This window comes from Prorops nasuta, unplaced genomic scaffold, assembly GCF_024137725.1.
Source record: "Prorops nasuta isolate Cenicafe-Biocafe unplaced genomic scaffold, Cenicafe_Pnas_1.2 PNAS00132, whole genome shotgun sequence".
NCBI classification, from domain to species: Eukaryota; Metazoa; Arthropoda; class Insecta; order Hymenoptera; family Bethylidae; genus Prorops; species Prorops nasuta.
In genome coordinates, this window is record NW_027116929.1 from 23,461 (window position 1) to 43,084 (window position 19,624).

A 19,624-nucleotide genomic window follows, 5' to 3' on the forward strand; every position below is an offset into this window, starting at 1 on the left:
GGTTAAACGTATATGAAGTGACTAAATGTTATTATTAATTATAACAGGTAGAAATTGTGTGAAATTATATAAATTTGTTTATATTAAGAAAAATGCTTGTCACAACTTCAAAAGATAATGATACTAAGGAAGGTGAAGGTCGAGCTGCAGTAAAAGTGGTTGATAGGCCAACCTTTATTTTAAAAACCCGAGAGGGTGAAAGCAGAGCAGTTTCACCAAGCCAGCGAAATGGAAACAAGTAAATAAATATTATACTTAATATTATTTAACATTTATGGATTGGATAAATATTTTAATTGTAGGAAAGAGCAGGAGTCGGCAACAAATTTATCAATTAAGTCACAAGACCGTAAGTTTCATTAAATTAATAAATTACAGTAAAAAATTTATTTCTATGATCATATAACTACTTATAAATTACTGTAGCACCAAAAACTACAATCACAATGTCTACCGAAATGACCAATTATGTTAAATTTATGGATGAAAATATGCAGCTTTGTGAACAACCCTTAGAATACTTATGCGATCAGCAAGATTTTTTGGTTGTGGGTATTTTGGGACCACAAGGTGTTGGAAAGTCAACGATAATGTCTTTTCTCACCTCAGAATATATGTATGTATGAATAATAACCAACTAATTCTTACAAATCCAAATTAGAAAATTTCTCTACTTTCAGATCAAATTTATTCCCAGCTCAGGAGTTATCTCATCATGAAAGTGGATCAAACTGCACAAGCGGAATAGATTTTTATGTGTCCAAAAACAGAGTAATTTATCTAGATACACAACCTATTTTATCTGCTTCATTAATAGATCACTCATCTACGTTTGATCAAAAAAAACAATCAACAGATTTTACTAATGCAGAAAGTAATTTAGAGTTACAGTCTTTGCAGTTTGCAGCATTTCTATTCTCTGTTTGTCATGTAATTATATTTGTTCAAGATTGGTTTGTTGATCCTGATATATTGAGGTATAAAACAATTATTATGTTTAAATATAATTAATACATATGTGGTACACATCAATGATAATGATTATAAATAAAAAATTCACAGGTTCTTGCAAACAGCAGAAATGTTAAAGCCAGCATCAACATCCACAATGGATCAAGATTATGTTGAATATAATCCACATATATTATTCCTACACAACAAAGCTGAATTACACGATTTCACACCAAATAATATTGAGAAAATGAAAGGATTTTATAGTAAAATATTTTCAGCCTCTAGACTGCGAACTCATAGCAGTTTAGACATGTGTGATTCTGTATCTGATGGAGGCTTGAATTTCTTTCTTGTACCAAAAATAACCAAAGAGGGTGATTATTATATAAAAGATTAGGTTCCTTAAATTCAAATGAAAACATTAAAAATAGTGATATCTGATTTGTAATATCCACAGATGATCCAGCAATTCATGAAGATAAAGAAAAGCTTATTAGAAAATTAAGAATGAAAATACATTCCATGACCTGCCATCCTATGACACCATCAACATTAACAGAAAGAAACTGGTAGGAAATTATAAAAAATTTATATAATCCTTGTACTTGTTTCATTATTATATTAAATGTATATCTTCTTTCAGGTACCATTATGTTTCTAAAGTTATGGAAGCCATAAAAAAGAGTCATCTTTCATCAGAGTATGGCAGATTAATGCCTTGAAGATACTTCCCTTAAAGAAGAAAACAGGATATTTAAATGAAAACCATATGGTAAGCTGTTAACTCTTATATTTCTGATATTAGTATTAATAATAAAATATACAAAGAATTATTAATCAATCCTTACATCTACTTATGTATGGCATATTCTTCAAAAACTTATTTACTTAACACAGGCTATTACATAAATTTATTTATAAGATTTTACCAATTTGTGTACATGATTTTATTATTTTGAAAATATTTCATTTTTACACTTTATGAGTAATCTTCTTGTTCACTGTCGGCTTGTTGCATAGATGCCATTTGTGCAACAGCTTGTAATTGCTGCCATTGCTGCAGTTCTACCACTGCCTGTTCTTCTCTTGCTTTTGCAAATAATTCCTGTTGTTGACGGAGAAGCTCTTCTTCAGGAATACCTAAGTTTTCTAATCTAGTACTCTGCCGTCTTCTTTTTGCTGCTACTGCTTTGCAATCTCGTAGAACAGCTTCCGCTTCTGCACTATAATCTCCAAAGCCCAACTTTTCAAGAGCTAATAAAATATGCTCAGCGTTAATCGTTTTCTTTTGCTGTTGGTTACAGATCTCATTAGCCTCAGATGACAATAAGTGGATGAATTCTGTACAACAATTAAGAATGAGCTCCCTAGATTCATAAGCCACCCTGACATGCGGCAAAATTTCTTTAATCATTTTGTTGATGGATGCACGAGGTAGGGTTAGCTCGTCATCCTCAGCTGGTGACATAGCAGCCGAGGCCATTTGGCTTCTGAAACATTTAAATATAATTAATATATGCGGGGCTCCTACGTTAAAGATAATATTTTAAGTTTTTATAAAGCTTATATAAAGTAATACATTTCAATAAACAACTTTAACTAAATAAACTTTTGTAATTCTTAATTATTTTTATCAATTACTCTCTTTGCTAGTGACAACACAACAGATATGTGATTGACTCAAAGTGTTCAATATTTATGCTTATCTCTTATCAAGGTCTTGCAGAATTCTCGGACTCCATTGAAAAGTTATCAGATAAGATTCTACCAGGTGCTTACCGAGCTAGCGATAGATTATCCCGAGATGGTTCCTTTTACTTTCAATATATGTGTGAGCGCTGAGGCATACGCTTTTGATTTGTATCCCAAAAGTAAAAATTAAATTAAAGCTATGTAAAAAATTTACCTGAAATTTTCCTCTAATATTTGGTCATGTGACAAGGAAAAGAGATGTTAGTTAAAGATAATAAATTATTTATCAATAAGGGGGGCGTGTTTTATATATTACTGGTGTGCTATTTTCTGGTTAACAAAGTTCATGGAAACAATAAAATTGGGACTACTGATGTTGTGCGGAATTTAACGGTAAAAGTAATTGAAGAACATTACTTTAAGGATAGTAACGTAAAGAATATATTGAAGTTAAATGTATCTTGGGTACCATCCAACAAAGGGGTAACACCTTCTTCTTACAGGTATTTTGCTAAAACAATATACCTTGTGAAAAAAATATCATTTATTTTAAATAGAAAAAAAATATAAACTTCACACAAAACTATATTTTCTTAGCATTTTAGTTACTGGTTTATCAGACAACCGGACGTATTTTAAATGCCCTGAGAAATCAATATATTATACAACCAAAAATAATCAAGAGAGGGAAGTGATTTTACCAAAAAGAATATCCTCTAGTGATATACCGGAAATAGTTTTTTTACACAATTGTTCTTATCGTGTTGTTGTTTATGCAAATCCAAGAACTCAACGCTCAGAAAAAACAGAAGTATATTTCATATCGTCCCCTTTTTTTCTAATAATATGTACTTTAAATTATTTGATATAACTTGACGTTCAACATTCTATTATAGTTAATTTACACGATTCCAAATTGTGTCGGCGATAAATGCAATTGCACCGGTACAAACGTAGAATTACCAAAGCCAAAAGTAGACGTACTGTTAGAACCAAATAGAAGCGTTATTATAAAATGGAAAACGTTTACAAGCGCTCGAGCTGTAAGAGGATTTATAATAAGGTAACAAATTTACAGAAAATATTCCAATATATACAAATGTAATTTCGTAGGTAGAAAATGTTAAAACTCAATAATAAAAATCTCTCAGTATTGGCATTCCAGTTTTAATATCAACAGCAGGATTACGTGTTTATAATAATACGAGAATTGGAAACGCAACAGCCACATGCACAGCTTTTTCGTGGGATTCGTACGTTGATGGAAAATTAATAAAATTGAAATCTGATGATAAAATAATAGTAACTGCTTTTGATGAATACAATTGCTATGGTCCAGAAGGATTTTACATTATACAATCACAAGACACGAAATTTGTGGAGCAAAATGCAACAATTGTATGGGATTAGTTTTTAATTAATATTTAATTGTATAATTAAAATACCATTTTCATTTATTTTTAATATTTATTGCATTTTATTTTAAATTAATTTATTTTAGTGGTATGCTTCTGGTGGAATTGTCAGTATTATCATTGTGATAGGAGCTATTAAAATCCTGAGTCAAAGAAAAAAGACCGATCATATTTTGTGGACAAATGAGCTTAATTCAAAGTAATTATTCAATTTTAATTAATCTATTAAGTCAGCTGCGTTTCATTTTTATGAATTTATCAATCTTTTAGTACCAGCAAACTGAACCCAATACCAAAATGCAAATTTCAGTGGGCAGAAGTTATACTCAAAAATAAAAATGTCTTGTATGTTGAGCAAGAAGTTGAGGTAGTTATTTTCATAATTACAACTAAACAACATTGTTTCCGACTTTTATTAAACTCTTTAAGTTATTTTTTAGGGATTACTTTATAAAAATTATAACGATTCCTTGGAAATTCCTAACAAATGTGTAAAGCTTATTCGTGAATTGGGTGAAGGTCAATTTGGAAAGGTTTATCTTGGACACCTAGAGGATAATGATGGAACAAATGTTGCTGTTAAAATGGCTAACAATTCCAATCCAGCAAAGGAATTTGAAGCACGGTTACAGCTAATGGAAGAAATTGAAATGATGAAAGCTGCAGGGCCACATCCTCATCTGGTACGAATGATTGGATACTGTTCCTTTCCAAAGAAGCCAATGTGTATAATTCTAGAATATTTGCAAGGTGGAGATTTGCTGGCATATTTGTATTCAAGAAGAGATGCTGAGAACAAATATGCTAAACAGCCAGAAGTGAATGGTTACATTCATCAACCCAGGATCTCTGAAAGTAATTATTGCTCTTTGCAATTTATACATCTATACACATTATAGCTTATTAAACTATTTATCAAATGTAATTGATACAGCATTATACACAACCATCTGCTCCCAAAGAAGTTTCAACAGTGTGAGTACTAGCAGCAATAATGAAGACAAAAATTTCTTAGGAAAGTATATAAACATACAAAAAAACATAACAAACACAAAATTTGAAAACAATTGGTATGGAAAAATCGATTATTATCAATTTCTTCAATTTGCTTTGGATATCGCTAGGGGAATGGCACATTTGGAGTTAAAAGGAATCACTCACAGAGATCTTGCAGCTAGGAATATTTTGATCACTGCAGATTTAACACTAAAAGTAATAAGAAGAAGCAAGAACTTAAAAATATTTAGTCAGAAATACATTACACTAAAAGCTATTTAAATTTAATTATAGATTTCAGATTTTGGACTTTCTCGCAATGGAATTTACATTATGAGCAATATACCAGGAAGTATGAAACCTTTGCCAATCCGCTGGATGTCTCCAGAAGCAATACGGGATAGAGAATTTTCATCAAAAAGTGATGTCTGGTCGTTTGGGGTAGTTCTTTGGGAAATTGCAACTCTAGGCACTTTTCCTTATCCAAATATATCCGATCAACAATTATTACATTATGTGTTACACAATCAAGGTCGTTTAGAGAAACCAATAAGTATATCAAACGAAGTATATGACTTAATGCTTCAATGCTGGTCTTCTCAGCCCCATAGAAGACCAAATTTTGAAAATTTAATCCTATCCTTAAAACTTTTGGAAGAAACTCTTCATACCCCACAATGCAATACAAACCCATGCTATGTTTTATTATCCAGTAATGTAGATAAAATAACTTAGATTTTTACCAAAGTTAAGTAAAATTTTATTTACAGAAGACAAAAATAAATTGAATAAAATGTATAAATAATTAATTTTCATTCTCATAATCACACCTTTATTAAAAAAAGAGCTAAAGATATTAAGGCTATTGTATACTAACGTAATTTTTGTACACTATTTTAAAAAAACTTGATAAAACTGAAGAAGAAAATAATGAAGAATGATATTATACCAATCTGCTTAAATAGGGAAATGAATCTGATTTTTAAAAGATTGTTAAATATGAACAAAAGTGAAGTTAATTCTTACAAAGAAACGTCAAGTATTGAACATCTTGTAAATTCTCTTGGATTAAAGATTAATAGGTTTATGAAAAAAGAGAATGATACTTACAAATTGTTACACTAACGTTCTCGAAAAGACAATGCAAATGACTTTTTGTTGTTAAAAAAACTTTCGAACTTGACTCAATAGATTCGATGCCTTTAATTAAGGTTAGAAAACTATAAAATATAATGTGTGAAGCAGTATGAAGTTAGCAGCCAAGACTCAAAATTCAATAGTTCTGAATACAGTACTGAGTTAATTTAAAGAGCCGGTCGGCTCGGTCTGTAGTCGGTCGGTATGCAACATACATACATATGTATAGGGCAATTATAGGCCATACACTATTAAACCACGATCGTGTCCGAACTCCACCTTTATACTTGGTCGATTGATCCTATAAGAATTTTGAATGCGGCTTTTATTTAGCACGCCCTTCGGTATAGAATTTGAAGAATAGGTAATGACAACAATTTTCTTCTATTTGCTAAATATTTGATATCTTATTAACATACTAACATATAAGAAATGTATAATAGAATCTAACAAAATAAAAAAAAATTGTTATATCTATTTCATTCAAAATGATTTGTGTGTATAATCTTTACTTTCGTTATTTAAAACTTGATTGTGTAAAATAGTTTAAATAAACCTACTTTCCATGAATCATGTTTATTAATTAATAAATATACAAAGATATTAGATTAAAAGTTAATATTTTAAATAGCTTTTAACTTTTTTAACAGTATTAACGCACCAGAGCCAGATTTCATTTCTAGGCTAGTTACAAATGGTTTTAGTTTAGACGTTAGCGATTTTACAATTAAATCTGATTCATTCTCTAATAAAAGAATCAAAATAAAGCAACTTCGGTTACATTCTGTCCACTTTTCGAGAATTTTTGTGTTTAATGCTTCAATAAGTAAATCTCCAAATTGTATTTCATTGTTTACTATCAATTGTTTGTCATTCTGAATTAATTTTTTCAACATAACATGTAAGCCTGAGTGCTCAATTGGGTGGCAATGAGGAAGTTCAGTTGTAATTAACGAACTTTCGTCAGTAATAAACTTGATAATTGAAAGAAAAGCTTCTTTAAGTGTTGCTCCAGTTCCTGCTTTAAGAATCGCCAATGCTACCATTGCAATTGAGCTGTTCTGTAACCAAGTTGAAGTTTCTTTTGCTATAGATTTTAATAGTACCTCAATGACACTTTCTTTCAATTCTCTTTCTCTAACATCAGCAGCCTTTTTACTCGAAGCATTGTTATCTCCTTGCTTTAAAAATTTAACAATACTTGGTGGAAAGTATTGTGGATTTCTCCTAGCAACAAGATAAAGTAAAACATGTTTTCCATGTTCATCTAATGCTATTTCTATTAATTCTTTGAGAATCTCTGCTAATATAATTTTTCCTATCATTACTGTATCATCTACGCAGTCAAAAATTGACAATAACACAATATATCCATATTCAGAGGTGGCTAAATCTTTTAAATTATCTTTTAAAGATTTCATTATAGACTTTCTATCCTTATTTGTACCAGTCCAAACACACATTGCACCAATTTTTGCTCCAATCTTTGACTTGGACAATTCCACAATTGAACTTCTTAGCATTACTAAGATCTCTTCTTTGTCCTCAGAAGAGCAAACACTAAGGAACTCCCACAATACTAATTGTACCAGGGAAGATTGAATCAAGTGCTTATTCAATACCCTAATCAAGTTTCTCTTAACAGCAGTAAGTGTAGCAGATTTCATATCTGCTGTAGCTTTGAATACATCTGATAAACTTAAAATATTGTCATCTTTTTGACTTTTGTACATATCTCCATAAAACTCTTGTTTGTAATGGACTTTTATAATCTTTGTTGCATAATTGGAATAAGCAAATTCAATAAGGGATGTAGATATATTGTTACTTAGTAAATTTATAACATTGCCATAACAAGCAATAAGTATATCTTGCCTAATTTTACTAGATCCATGTTTTAACATCACATTTATGCAATTCTTTGCATACTTTGATTGAAATACAGTTAAAATGTGAGGCTTCAATTCATCTAAAACTTTTTGTTTAATTTCTGGGCAGCAATACTTAAATAGCCATTGTACAATTCTAGACATATCATGTCTAAAAATAATTTTATCATAGTTTCCTTCCATTAATGCATGAAGTTTTCCTGTTAATTCATTACGTTCATTCGGTTTACAATCCAATCTCCTTAGCTTTTCTCCAATCTGCTTGGATTTGATGGACATAGAATAAATATCTGTTAATTTGTTCTCTCTTCTCTTCTTTCTAAGTTCTTTATGTCCCTTTTTTATCTCTATCCAATCTGGTTTTTCAGTAGATGATCCATTTTTACATACTGCCAAACTTTTCTTTTGTTCATTTTTCAACCTATTCACATGTACTTTATTAAATACTTTTTTCTCAACTTTCGCATTATTAACATTAAATTTCTCGTAATTACTGTTCTTATTTTCTATCTTAGCTTTAACATTATTCTTCGTCTGAATATTTGTGTCATATGTGTCCACATCGTTGGCGGATCTTTTAAATTTTTTCACTTTCTTTGCTAAAAGGTTACCAGAAATTTCTCTTTCTTTCCTCTTCATGATAAATTACAAAATCTATTTAAAAAATATATATATAATTAGTCATAAATCTACACTGCTGAATTTATAGGTTAATTAGTGTACATGCAGGCATGGACAATTATTACAAAGATTGAATATGTGTAGTATTAATACTAAATAAATGTAATTTACTTGGTAAAAACTTAAATCTTTTTAAGTAAGCCTTATTATTTGCTTATACTTTAATCTCTCTCACGTTTATATAAATTATTTTTATATATGTAAATGTTTTCTTATGATTCACAGAACAACTTAGCCCGCTTAGCCTTAGATATGTAATAGGTTAAGGTCTTCTTCTTCTTCAGTGAGCTGTGAGAGCGCTTGGTCATTATCATGTAGTGCCAACATGAAATGGTCCGTTACCAATAGATGAATAAGAAAAATGAGAGACCCATTCGCCATTTTGGAGTGGAGAAGTATTTACAATTTACATATGGCTGCTTTCCTGTTAGCTTGAAAATCGACAATAGTCAGACATAAGGACGCTTACGTTCAGTGGTCTGTTCGGGTTACGGTTCAGTCTAGTCACAGTAAGGCAACTGAAGAAAATTCCCTAGATGGATCAGATTTAGTGAGGAGGCTTCCGCGAGTGAACCAGATCTGATCTGGTTAAGGGGTTTCAGTTGGGACTACACAGACGTAATAAGAGCAGAAATATTCAAGAAACTAATATAAATGTAAGCAAATTATAATTTTTTTTTATAATTTGTATTATCTTTTCTCTCTTTGCTGTTTCATTTATCATTTAAAAAATACAATTTATGGAAAAATGAGAATTATTTAAAGTCATAAATTTAACTTTTGTTTATTGATGAAAACGTATTTTGTGTTTGATATTATTTCTTGTTTTTCAGGATTTATTTAAAGATGAATCAATATCAAACGCATAATAAATATGTAGGTATGTTATCTCTTTTAAATGTAGGAAATTCATGAAATATGAAAAATAATAATTAAGTTTATGTTTGCTGCTACAAAAAGGGAATACCTAGAATGAAAAATATTTGCTTGTTGTATAATTTCTACTTAATTTCACTAGTATATCACGTAGTTAAAAACCAAATACTAAACCAATTTAACTTTTTTACCTTAAACAGATCAGACTAGACATTCCTGGACAAGTCAGAGTACAAAATTGTTGTTAGAGAACTTACACAAACATAAAACAACCATACATGACAAGAACCAGCTTCAAAAAAAATTTTGGGATGAAATAGCTGCAGATTTAGTGAACAAAGGATATTTAGTAAACTGGGAGCAATTTTCAACAAAATGGAGAAATTTAAAAAAGAAGTATAAGCATATTAAGGACAATAGCAACAGAACTGGTGCTGGTAGCAGAGAAAATTGGGAGCATTTTGAAATAATAGATGAAATTATGTATACGATGCCTGAAGTAACCCCTTTATCAATAGCATATAGTATTTCTGATTCCATAGTGAGGCCACAAGTAACAGAAATAAGTAATACAGATGACCCTGTTACAGAAATAGTAACTAGTGAATTTAATAATAATGCTTGTTGTTCGAAAGTGGGTGATAGGAGAAGCATAAGAAGACGAACGTCAATTAAAACTGTCAAAAAAACAATTGACAACATTTATGAGCAAAGAGAAAGGCATCATCAAGAAAATATGGAATTAAAAAAAGAATTTTTAAGTATTATGAAACAGCATTTTAAATAAATAAAAATGACTATATGTATGCATAATGTTGTGTTTAGAAAGCTCATTATAATTATCTACAAATTTTTATCATTTTTAAACATTAATTTATACTAACTGCCTTTATCGAAAAATTTTGAACTTTTAACTATATGTACATAAACACTAATTTATTAATATTTTTTGACAAAACAATTGTGGATATTTTAATTCATTGGAACATTAATTGGACATGGATTAACGACAGGTTATTTTAAGCGATTAAATTTTCAGATTCTTCATACTAGAAAAAATTAATTAATTGTTGGCCAACACCATTTGACAGCATGCATTATTTTTTAGGAGGCCTATGTTTTTGTTCTAAACAGAGAAGATGTTAGCCCCATGTCAAAGGTCAAACCATCGTTCTACTTTCTACTGTTTTAAAATTTTGTTAAAAAAATATGATTTTTGCAAAACTATCATATTCAAAGATATTTCGTGATATTGTATTAGACAAGTTTCAATAGAATAAATACGTCCCAATATAATAAATTAGGATTAATCAAATTCTAGCAACAAAGAATTATAAATTGCAGCTAAATATTAATTAAAACTGACCTAACGCAATGAGATAAACCTATTAAAAGACTGACCGTATAAAGTGCAGGTAAGAAATTCTTTTGCTGTTCAAGATATGTATTAAAAACATTATACATTAAACATATTTTGTATCTACTGTAGATAACAGTGGCATCTAAATGTTGTTACAAGATGTTACGAAACACCTTTGCCTACTACCAAGGCACAGATGTCATCTTGTGAACCATCCTGAAAACTAGATTATGACTCTTGTTCTGTGAGCATAATAATGTATATTTAAGTTTGATGATATTAAAAGTAGCTGATAAACAAGTTAGATTAAAATAAATATGTTTCAACATAATAAATCAAGGTAGTATAAAACAGTTAAATTAAATGATTCATTTGTTTCAGCAATCTTATACATTATTTTTCCTTTTTAGGATTGGAACACAAACAAAAAACAAATTATGCTGTTGCTACTAACCCAGCCACGTTTAACGCAAATCTTATAACAATATAATTTGGAAGTACTTATTTAAAACCTATACTGAGTGATAATATTTTATTTACATAACTTGTTTTATTTCATCTGGAATGTTATATACAATGTCAATAAGTAAAACTCAACGTATACACTATCGCGTTGAATGTCTGGTTGTACAATATATTTATATGTAAATTTAACTCATACAATTTTTGAGAGTTCAAATCTATGTAAGAAATATTAATATATTCTCGCATATTAAAAAAGTAAGTGGGCTATTACCTCTCTTTTTTCTTCTCCATCCACAAAAGCATCCACAAATTTGTTATCGATTTCTACATTATAATCGTCTTCGTCATTTACAGTTGGATCGAATTGTTCCTTTTCATTATCTATACAAATGTTATGCAATATGCAGCAAGTTAAAATAATAAGAGGGATCATATCTGTGTCGTACATATACACATATTTCAATTTCCTGAATCTAGCTTTCAGTAGACCATACGTTCGTTCTATCACCATTCTTATAGCAGATAGTTTTCTATTATAATTAACTTGAACTTCATTTAGATGCCCATTATCTCTATATGGAATGAGAAGAGTTTTGGACAGTGGGTACGCAGAATCCCCTAATAAATGAGTATTCTCAGGAAAAAATTGTTGTGGACTATTGTCTATAGCACGTTTAATTTTGCTAAGCTGCCAAATTCGAGCGTCATGAACGCTACCACAATAGCCTGTAAAAACATCAATAAATTTCCTATTAGGATCACAGATTCCTTGGAGGACTATTGAATGAAAGCCTTTTCGATTAATGTAGCTATTAGCATGGTCAATGGGAGCACTTATTTGCACATGACATCCATCTATAGCACCCATTATGCCAGGGAAATTGCTTATTTCTGCAAACTTTTCTATATTCCGCATTGAGTGATGTTGATCTGGCCATTTTATGTATTCTGTTTTGTAATTTTGCAAAACATATGCCACATTGAAGACGCATTTCCAAATTTTACTTTTAGCCAAGTTAAATCTATCAGAAACAGATCTGTAACGGAGTATGTTGGTAATATTCAACATAATTAATGATTGAGGTATTATTATTATTTATTATATTGTATTTCGAAATACTTCTACAATTTAAATAAATAAATAATGTACATTATAGGTTAACTCTTAAGAACTGTATATTTTACACGCAGTACATAGTCTTACAAATGAATGCAAAAAGATATCGTGCAATCCTAGCTAGCACAAAGAATTTGGCTTGATGTCCTTTTTATGAAAGAGAAAATAAATTCTTTCTAGAGTTGCAAATATCTTAGAAAAATTCGTAATTCTTAAAATATTGATGATAGAATTCTTTTTATTATGGTAATAAAATGGAAGTTCAAAACAATAGTGAAAGAATTCTTCATGCTAACAAGGATTAAAATTAGAGAATATACCTATATACTTCTTGATTTCCCAATATCCATAGCGTAATAGCAAGTTGTTTAAATGGTAGAATTTATGGCCCATTAATTGTTTGCATTAGGCATGGACCTATTTTCTCCAATAACATTTCAAACGTCACTTTGGATAGTCGGAAATGTGATTTAAAGTCTGCAAAAATATTATAGTCTCAAAATATATAAAAGCAAATCATAATTCCTAAAAATATTATTCATAATATTTTTTACAAAATACTAGCTGACATAATTAAATCATACAGGGTATACACAGATAGTTAAGAATGATCAAGAGACACGGTAGTGTCTCGACGGCAAGTACATAAAAGTAGGTATAGACGTGTCTATACCGCCGTCCAGGCACTACTGTATCTTATACAGCAAGATTGGCCGTCTCAATTTTTAAATCGATTTTTTTCCGTAAATGAAACACTGTCATGATTTCAGTAAAGCTTTTCTTGAAATGGATTAGAACAAGCTTTTATTTGAGCCCATAAACATCAAAATTGGTTCACGCAATCCAGAGATCTCATAATCTGTTAGCTATATATATAACGAATTTAATTTCTTTCCGTCATCTTCTTCTTCTCCAGCCAGAGTGTATGTCTCGGGCTGAAGTTGGTCGCTAAGAAAAATGACGTCATTTTCACAACGCTTCCAACATAATATACTCAACGATCAAACTATGTATGGTTGTGAACTGTCAATTCGGCGACTATATTGAACTGTGTAAATTGTAATGTGAGGTTATTTTTATTTTAATGCAGTGAGGTTATTCATCGTGTTGCGATATTGCATCTGTTAATTTCTACAATCACAAATAATTCAATTAACAGTGACTGAAGGATTCGCGAATTAGATAAGTATAATATTATATTTTACAATACAGGATGTAGTATATACTTTGTGGTACTTTGTGGTATTTCTTTTTGCAGATAAATTAAGACAGAATATTTTCATATTCATTGATGAGGATAGAGCTGACTGGATTAAATAAAATTAATATTTACAAGTCTGTGCCAATGAGAAATATACTTTCAACAGTAATGTGCATCGGTCATTATCAGGAGGATATTAATTGAAAGAAATTGTTAAGGTACTTAATAATCATATGCTAAACTTTCAGGTATTGAAATCATTAATCAAATGCATGTTTTGCTTTTTGTTTTCTTTAAACTGATATTGATTGTAATTATCCGATAGGTTATATCATATATATATAAACAAATATTTCAGATTAAATTATGGCAATGCTAATTTGAAAGATATGAAACATTCCAAAAAATCTTTATTTACGTAAAATACAAGTTGACCAGTATTTGGATTTGAACAAATTATACGATAGTAGATGTTTACAAAAGATGCGAAGACAACCAAATATTACAGAAGTTAGGTCAACAAGCAATAAAGAAAATGGAGATGGGGCAAAATCAAATACTGGTAAGTAACTGAGATGTTTCATGTTCCTTCAAATATTTATTTTCTTTGAAGATTAAGATTGTTAAATGATGAATTTGATTTCAGGCTTACGCATAGTGTTATCATTTAGTATTTTACAGTCACTGTGCAAGTTTATTATAGCAAATAGTAATACTTGTGCTTTGACTTAAATACATTTGGTACAATTGAATTAGAAAACCAAGGAAGAAGGTTCGCTCACATACTGACTATTGGAGTTGAATCAAACATTGGGCTTTTCATTCCTGCATTCTGGTATTTGAAACAGGCAAGGATGAAAGCATTGAAAGATTGGCAAAGTAAGAATAAGCCAATATTCCGATAATCGTCATCCATTGCTCAGCCATAATTTAAGGATGAGATTCATTGGATGAAATTCTGTAAAATTGAGTTAATAACTGTTGATTGTTTTCCTCTGTTACCTATGCTAGTATTCTAGGCCAAAGGCAGTATACTAGTCATTGGTATGCATGAAAAAATGCACGTTTATTCTCAATTGAAACTCAGTCCAAAAATTAATGGTTTCCACTCCATTTTGCAGCACCAGAAATCCGACCAGTTTCAACAGTGTATAGAAATTAGCGAAACGAACATTTGAGGACTCTGGCACAGGAAATGTTATAAGGACGACTCGCTAATATATCTCCTATATCACCTTTGTCAAGAATTAGCAGCATAAATGTGATAGTAACTGGTGCTAAAAAGAAACGTGGTATGCAAAACGACATAGTCAGCTTTGAATATATGCTTGATTGTAGCTTATTCAAAGCTTTGCGAATTGCTTGTCTAGTCTTGCCCCAGTATCAACTCAAGTAGTTGATGAAACTAGTGAAGTCTGGCAAGGTCAGATGGTGGTAAAAGTCAAATGTTGATAAACAGAAAATGTAAATTAATTAAAACATACATTTTACTTAATTATTTTTATATGTTGAAAGTATGTTTATTGATTATGAAAAATTTAATCAAACTTTTATTATAGTGAAACTGAAAACATTAAACAAGTAGCCGGGGCATTAATTATGAAGTTCATTTATGCAGAATGCATTACAAATATCAATAAACTCAATGCGTTGACTGTGATATTTTTTCAATATTAATATATATTATTTTATTAGTTAAGCTCTGCTGTTTCAAAAAACGAGAAGTATGGAAATTTTCTTTAAATTCTGTAGAAAAATTAAAAGAATTATTTAATTTTTTAAATATTATACTCTTACAAAACGTTATGAAATCCCACAAAAAACAGACTTCGCCTGTATAAAAAGGCGGCAAGTACATAAACCATTTAGCATAAATAATATAGTAAAATTATCCAATTAAAAAAAGTAGTGAAATCCAAATATTAGGCAAGTTTATTTTTTCACCTTAGCAAAAGTTAAATTTTTGAAAAAAAAAGGAACAACAAAGTTACTTGCCGGGCCCGTAATGTCCATGCACAGTGGGAAATTGAATCGTGTGTGAGATTCAGCTATAGCGTAGTATAGCAAATGTCATGTTAAAATACAGAGTGAAGTTAGCCGAAACACAGCGATTCTATTTCTCACTGTGCATGGACATTACGGGCCCGGCAAGTAACTTTGTTGTTCCTTTTTTTTCAAAAATTTAACTTTTGCTAAGGTGAAAAAATAAACTTGCCTAATATTTGGATTTCACTACTTTTTTTAATTGGATAATTTTACTATATTATTTATGCTAAATGGTTTATGTACTTGCCGCCTTTTTATACAGGCGAAGTCTGTTTTTTGTGGGATCACAATTACCTGTCAAAGAATAATTAAGCATCATATCTGGAACATAATTTTCAATCCTTCTATGACTCTCTCTAGTAGAAGGTAATAAAAAGAGATTATCTTCTTCATCGTCATCTTCAAATAACAGGCTCCAAATATTTAAATAATCCATTCTTTTGTTTAACCTGTAAATATAAATTGATAATTAGTCAAACAGCTATAATAAGAATATATTATCCAAGAAATATAAATTGTTGATAATATTTACAATTCTTCCTTTATTTTAATTGCTAGTAAATTTTATAGTTTTACGTCATTTATGTCCGTTAACTTACTTGTCTGATAATTTTAATCCCGCCCGCTTATTTTTGTAAATTAGGGTCCACGGTATTGACAGTATTTGTTTGATTAGATTCTTGCTGTATTCCCTTAACCAGATCAGATCTGGTTCACTCGCGGAAGCCTCCTCACTAAATCTGATCCATCTAGGGAATTTTCTTCAGTTGCCTCACTGTGACTAGACTGAACCGTAACCCGAACAGATCATTGAACGTAAGCGTCCATAGGGCTTGAGCAGAGAAGAAGACGTAGAGACGTACGTCAAAAAAATGACGTCATGAACGATACGAAGTTGGCTTTTTGACGTGGACGTAAAAGTAGTTAAGGCAGAGAAATCTGTAAACTGTAAGACGTAAGAGAAAGCAGCTAACCGCTACTTTTAGTTAATCTGGTTGTAGAGAAGCATGATTCGTTGACACGAATGGAAATTGGGTTAAAATATTTTTAATTTATTTAAAACTAAATAATTGCGAAGTACATTCGTGGTTTGTATCTTTTTTGTTAGACTACAAATTACTACATCAATTTTCTATTTTTATCAGTGATAATAGTTATTGAAATTTGCAAAATATTTTTAATAAAAATTAAACACCTTATTTAAAAAATGTTAAACGTTCAAAGCATCTGCATAAAAAATGACACTGATATGCTTACAGTTTTCAATTCATGTTTGCTGATGTATTTCTTATTAAAACGAAAAATAAGACAAAAGCGATGGAAAAATAGACGGTGGCTCGTTAGCCCAATTAATGAGTTACGTGACCTTTATGGAGACTACACCATATTGTTCCAAGAGTTGAAAAGAGATGATAATAAGTTTTACAGATATACTAGAATGACATTAAAGCAGTTTAATGAATTATTAAAAATGACAGCCCCCTTTTTAAAAAAGAAAAGTGGACGTGCTTTGCCTCCAGAGTTGAGGCTCATAATAGTATTAAGGTAAATATTGTATATGAAATACATTTATTTCAAACTTTTATTTCCAAATCAAAACAATATATGAGAATGAATTTTCAATTTAAACGTATTCTGATTTGAATGTCAATATAGGCAATGATATATAGAGAACCTTGTATATAAAAACTTATTAATTTTATTCCAACAAATTAAGAGCTGTTGAAACCAATTAAATTTATTAATCAATATCAGTTGTAATACGTTTTATTATTGTAGATACCTCGCTACAGGAGACTCTCCATTAACAATTGCACTATCATTCAGAGTAGGTGAATCTACTGTAAGATCTCTTGTAAAAGAAGTGTGTTCTGTGTTAATAAAAGTATTAGAGCCCCTATATCTTGCATTACCTAACGAAGAGGATTGGAGACATATAGCAAATGGTTACTGGAACAGGTGGAACTTACCTAACTGCATTGGTGCAATAGATGGAAAGCACATAAGAATCCGATGCCCCCCTAATTCAGGAAGTCTTTATTTTAACTACAAGAAATACTATAGTATAGTACTGATGGCAATATCTGATCATGTGTACCGCTTTACTTTAGTGGATATTGGAGGTTATGGAGGTAATTTTATTATACTTATATATTTCTTATTTATGGCAGTGTATATCACATAAAATATTTTACATTTAAAGGAAATAGCGATGGTGGAATTTTTAATGAGAGTAATATTGGCATCAATCTTATCAATAATAATTTAAATTTACCACAAAATGAAATCAAGCTTCCCAATAGTAGCCTCAGAACAAGTACTTACTTTATAGCTGATGATGCCTTTAAACTTTCAAAAAGAATTATGAAGCCGTATTCAGGTACCAATTTATCGTATGACAAAAGAATATTCAACTACCGTATATCCAGAGCCAGGCGAACCGTAGAGAGTGCATTTGGAATATTATCAAACAAGTGGAGAATTTGTCATACAGTTATGAGTGTTCTCCCAGAAACAGCAGATATTATAGTGACTGCTTCAGTATGCCTGCATAATTTTATATTAAAAGAAGAAGAAAACAGTCAATATAAAAATTACAGCAGAGAAATTGTTTCTGATAATACTGTAAATACAGATAATATGGTAAAAATAGTATAAAAGTGTTTAACAGTATGTAATTCATATAAATTGTTAAGCAGCTGATAATTTCTATATTTTAGGATTTTACATGGATTAATATACCTAATTCGTCGCAAACAGAAAATGAAATCACAAATGGGGAAATTCAGAGACAAGTTTTAAGTAATTATTTTCTTAGTGAGGATGGAAAAGTTATGTGGCAACATGAGTATATTCAACGTGGCAAATATAGAGATAAATAATGCAAAATTGTAAGGTATAAATAATCATCAATGTTTGATTTTATATTATGAATATTAGATGACAATTTAGTCATGAATATAATGATATCAAAAATCCAGTAAAAAAGTTTAAACAATTATCTTTACAGAAACAAGTTTTCTTAATCGTGTTCCATTTTTATTCAGTTCACAAATACCAAATACAATTAATGATATAATTGAGACAAATTATATGGAAGCAAGTGACAATTCAGCACATATGGAAAATATTTCAAGGTTACAGTAAAGTCTTATCATTTATAAATGGATTTGCTAAAACATATACTGTGGATTGACATTGGAGCATTTAAAAAGTAAAATGTTGTTGAAGTACTAGTGGTAAGTGATGCTTTATTTAATATGATTTTAATTCAAATATTTTAAAATACTCCAATCTAGTTTTAGATGAAGAATGCAGAAACTTTAACAATGGAATAGCAAATAGGAAGTTCAGGACTAGGGTATATATAACCTGCCATTAATATTTTTATGAGATGATGTTGGTAACTCACAGACTACAATTTAATTAATAATTTACTTACGTTATGCATAAATGTTTATATTATTTCATCATATAAATTTACGTTATGCAAGTAGCCATTCAAAACCACAAAATATAAAGAGAATCAATTAACGCTGAAGAAGTCATTAATGAAAAAATACAAATTCATTTTGTATACTGTTCTCATTTCCATTTGGTTTTTAATACATGTCGTTGCTATAATTAAAATTGATGTTTATTTTTAAAACGATATTAACATAATAACTAAATATATCCATTGATAAACATTTGTTTCTTATTTATACTATTTTGTTAATTATATTAGGTTATTTTATAATAAACAAGACACAGTTTCTGAAACTTCTACTATTTTCGTACATTTATTGAATAATC

General features: G+C 29.9%; 6 protein-coding genes and 1 long non-coding RNA gene across 11 annotated transcripts; 5 read left to right on the plus strand and 2 right to left on the minus strand.

The window, feature by feature from the left end:
* Positions 1-77: 77 nt before the first annotated feature.
* On the plus strand, positions 78-2,399 carry LOC136785039 (nonsense-mediated mRNA decay factor SMG9-like). Its single transcript, XM_066746037.1, has 8 exons — positions 78-238; positions 303-349; positions 427-616; positions 681-977; positions 1,063-1,328; positions 1,412-1,523; positions 1,598-1,726; positions 2,259-2,399. The coding sequence occupies exons 1-7, from the start codon at positions 93-95 to the stop codon at positions 1,674-1,676; spliced, it is 1,137 nt and encodes a 378-aa protein (XP_066602134.1). The 5' UTR covers positions 78-92; the 3' UTR covers positions 1,677-1,726; positions 2,259-2,399.
* On the minus strand, positions 1,734-6,323 carry LOC136785041 (protein Dr1-like). 3 transcript variants are annotated; one of them, XM_066746039.1, is made up of 2 exons: positions 6,168-6,323; positions 1,734-2,444 (listed from the first exon to the last, which is right to left on the minus strand). In XM_066746039.1, exon 2 carries the CDS (start codon positions 2,435-2,437, stop codon positions 1,934-1,936), a length of 504 nt encoding a protein of 167 aa, XP_066602136.1. In that variant the 5' UTR covers positions 2,438-2,444; positions 6,168-6,323; the 3' UTR covers positions 1,734-1,933. The 3 variants fall into 3 exon arrangements, with proteins under 3 accessions (XP_066602136.1, XP_066602138.1, XP_066602137.1); XM_066746041.1 differs by lacking the exon at positions 6,168-6,323 and adding an exon at positions 2,734-2,867; XM_066746040.1 differs by lacking the exon at positions 6,168-6,323 and adding an exon at positions 2,534-2,685.
* On the plus strand, positions 2,768-6,136 carry LOC136785036 (vascular endothelial growth factor receptor 1-like). The gene is made up of 9 exons (XM_066746030.1): positions 2,768-3,149; positions 3,244-3,457; positions 3,543-3,709; positions 3,798-4,044; positions 4,148-4,260; positions 4,332-4,428; positions 4,502-4,916; positions 4,996-5,273; positions 5,352-6,136. The coding sequence occupies exons 1-9, from the start codon at positions 2,905-2,907 to the stop codon at positions 5,790-5,792; spliced, it is 2,217 nt and encodes a 738-aa protein (XP_066602127.1). The 5' UTR covers positions 2,768-2,904; the 3' UTR covers positions 5,793-6,136.
* Positions 6,324-6,677: 354 nt separating the features above from the next.
* LOC136785037 (pumilio homolog 3-like) lies at positions 6,678-9,054 on the minus strand. The gene is made up of 2 exons (XM_066746031.1): positions 8,876-9,054; positions 6,678-8,737 (listed from the first exon to the last, which is right to left on the minus strand). The coding sequence occupies exon 2, from the start codon at positions 8,720-8,722 to the stop codon at positions 6,818-6,820; it is 1,905 nt and encodes a 634-aa protein (XP_066602128.1). The 5' UTR covers positions 8,723-8,737; positions 8,876-9,054; the 3' UTR covers positions 6,678-6,817.
* Positions 9,055-9,328: 274 nt separating this feature from the next.
* LOC136785015 (uncharacterized) lies at positions 9,329-10,810 on the plus strand. The gene is made up of 4 exons (XM_066745995.1): positions 9,329-9,420; positions 9,598-9,644; positions 9,841-10,653; positions 10,749-10,810. Coding segments are annotated over exons 1-3 (636 nt in total). The 5' UTR covers positions 9,329-9,418; the 3' UTR covers positions 10,428-10,653; positions 10,749-10,810.
* Positions 10,811-10,961: 151 nt separating this feature from the next.
* On the plus strand, positions 10,962-12,195 carry LOC136785031 (uncharacterized). The gene is made up of 3 exons (XR_010824532.1): positions 10,962-11,055; positions 11,130-11,340; positions 11,411-12,195. It is a non-coding gene; the product is annotated as an uncharacterized lncRNA (long non-coding RNA).
* Positions 12,196-16,956: 4,761 nt separating this feature from the next.
* On the plus strand, positions 16,957-19,380 carry LOC136785016 (uncharacterized). Of its 3 annotated transcripts, none has more exons than XM_066745998.1 (6): positions 16,957-17,374; positions 17,609-17,961; positions 18,033-18,472; positions 18,550-18,725; positions 18,840-19,068; positions 19,129-19,380. In XM_066745998.1, the coding sequence occupies exons 1-4, from the start codon at positions 17,037-17,039 to the stop codon at positions 18,709-18,711; spliced, it is 1,293 nt and encodes a 430-aa protein (XP_066602095.1). In that variant the 5' UTR covers positions 16,957-17,036; the 3' UTR covers positions 18,712-18,725; positions 18,840-19,068; positions 19,129-19,380. The 3 variants fall into 3 exon arrangements, with proteins under 3 accessions (XP_066602095.1, XP_066602094.1, XP_066602096.1); XM_066745997.1 differs by having other exon boundaries at positions 18,877-19,068; XM_066745999.1 differs by having other exon boundaries at positions 18,550-18,720.
* The last annotated feature ends 244 nt before the right edge of the window (positions 19,381-19,624 follow it).

What these genes read in the sequence shown, in the direction of transcription:
- LOC136785016 (XM_066745998.1), top strand. Translation starts at nt 17,037, where the DNA reads ATGTTAAACGTTCAAAGCATCTGCATAAAAAATGACACTGATATGCTT. An exon ending in GGATATTGGAGGTTATGGAG is followed by an intron (nt 17,962 to 18,032) that starts GTAATTTTATTA and finishes TTACATTTAAAG; the next exon opens with GAAATAGCGATGGTGGAATT. An exon ending in CTGTAAATACAGATAATATG is followed by an intron (nt 18,473 to 18,549) that starts GTAAAAATAGTA and finishes TCTATATTTTAG; the next exon opens with GATTTTACATGGATTAATAT.
- LOC136785039 (XM_066746037.1), top strand. Translation starts at nt 93, where the DNA reads ATGCTTGTCACAACTTCAAAAGATAATGATACTAAGGAAGGTGAAGGT. An exon ending in AGCCAGCGAAATGGAAACAA is followed by an intron (nt 239 to 302) that starts GTAAATAAATAT and finishes TTTTAATTGTAG; the next exon opens with GAAAGAGCAGGAGTCGGCAA. An exon ending in ATCAATTAAGTCACAAGACC is followed by an intron (nt 350 to 426) that starts GTAAGTTTCATT and finishes AAATTACTGTAG; the next exon opens with CACCAAAAACTACAATCACA.
- LOC136785037 (XM_066746031.1), bottom strand. Translation starts at nt 8,722, where the DNA reads ATGAAGAGGAAAGAAAGAGAAATTTCTGGTAACCTTTTAGCAAAGAAA.
- LOC136785015 (XM_066745995.1), top strand. An exon ending in AACGCATAATAAATATGTAG is followed by an intron (nt 9,645 to 9,840) that starts GTATGTTATCTC and finishes TACCTTAAACAG; the next exon opens with ATCAGACTAGACATTCCTGG.
- LOC136785036 (XM_066746030.1), top strand. Translation starts at nt 2,905, where the DNA reads ATGTTAGTTAAAGATAATAAATTATTTATCAATAAGGGGGGCGTGTTT. An exon ending in GTAACACCTTCTTCTTACAG is followed by an intron (nt 3,150 to 3,243) that starts GTATTTTGCTAA and finishes ATATTTTCTTAG; the next exon opens with CATTTTAGTTACTGGTTTAT. An exon ending in CTGCAGATTTAACACTAAAA is followed by an intron (nt 5,274 to 5,351) that starts GTAATAAGAAGA and finishes ATTTAATTATAG; the next exon opens with ATTTCAGATTTTGGACTTTC.
- LOC136785041 (XM_066746039.1), bottom strand. Translation starts at nt 2,437, where the DNA reads ATGGCCTCGGCTGCTATGTCACCAGCTGAGGATGACGAGCTAACCCTA.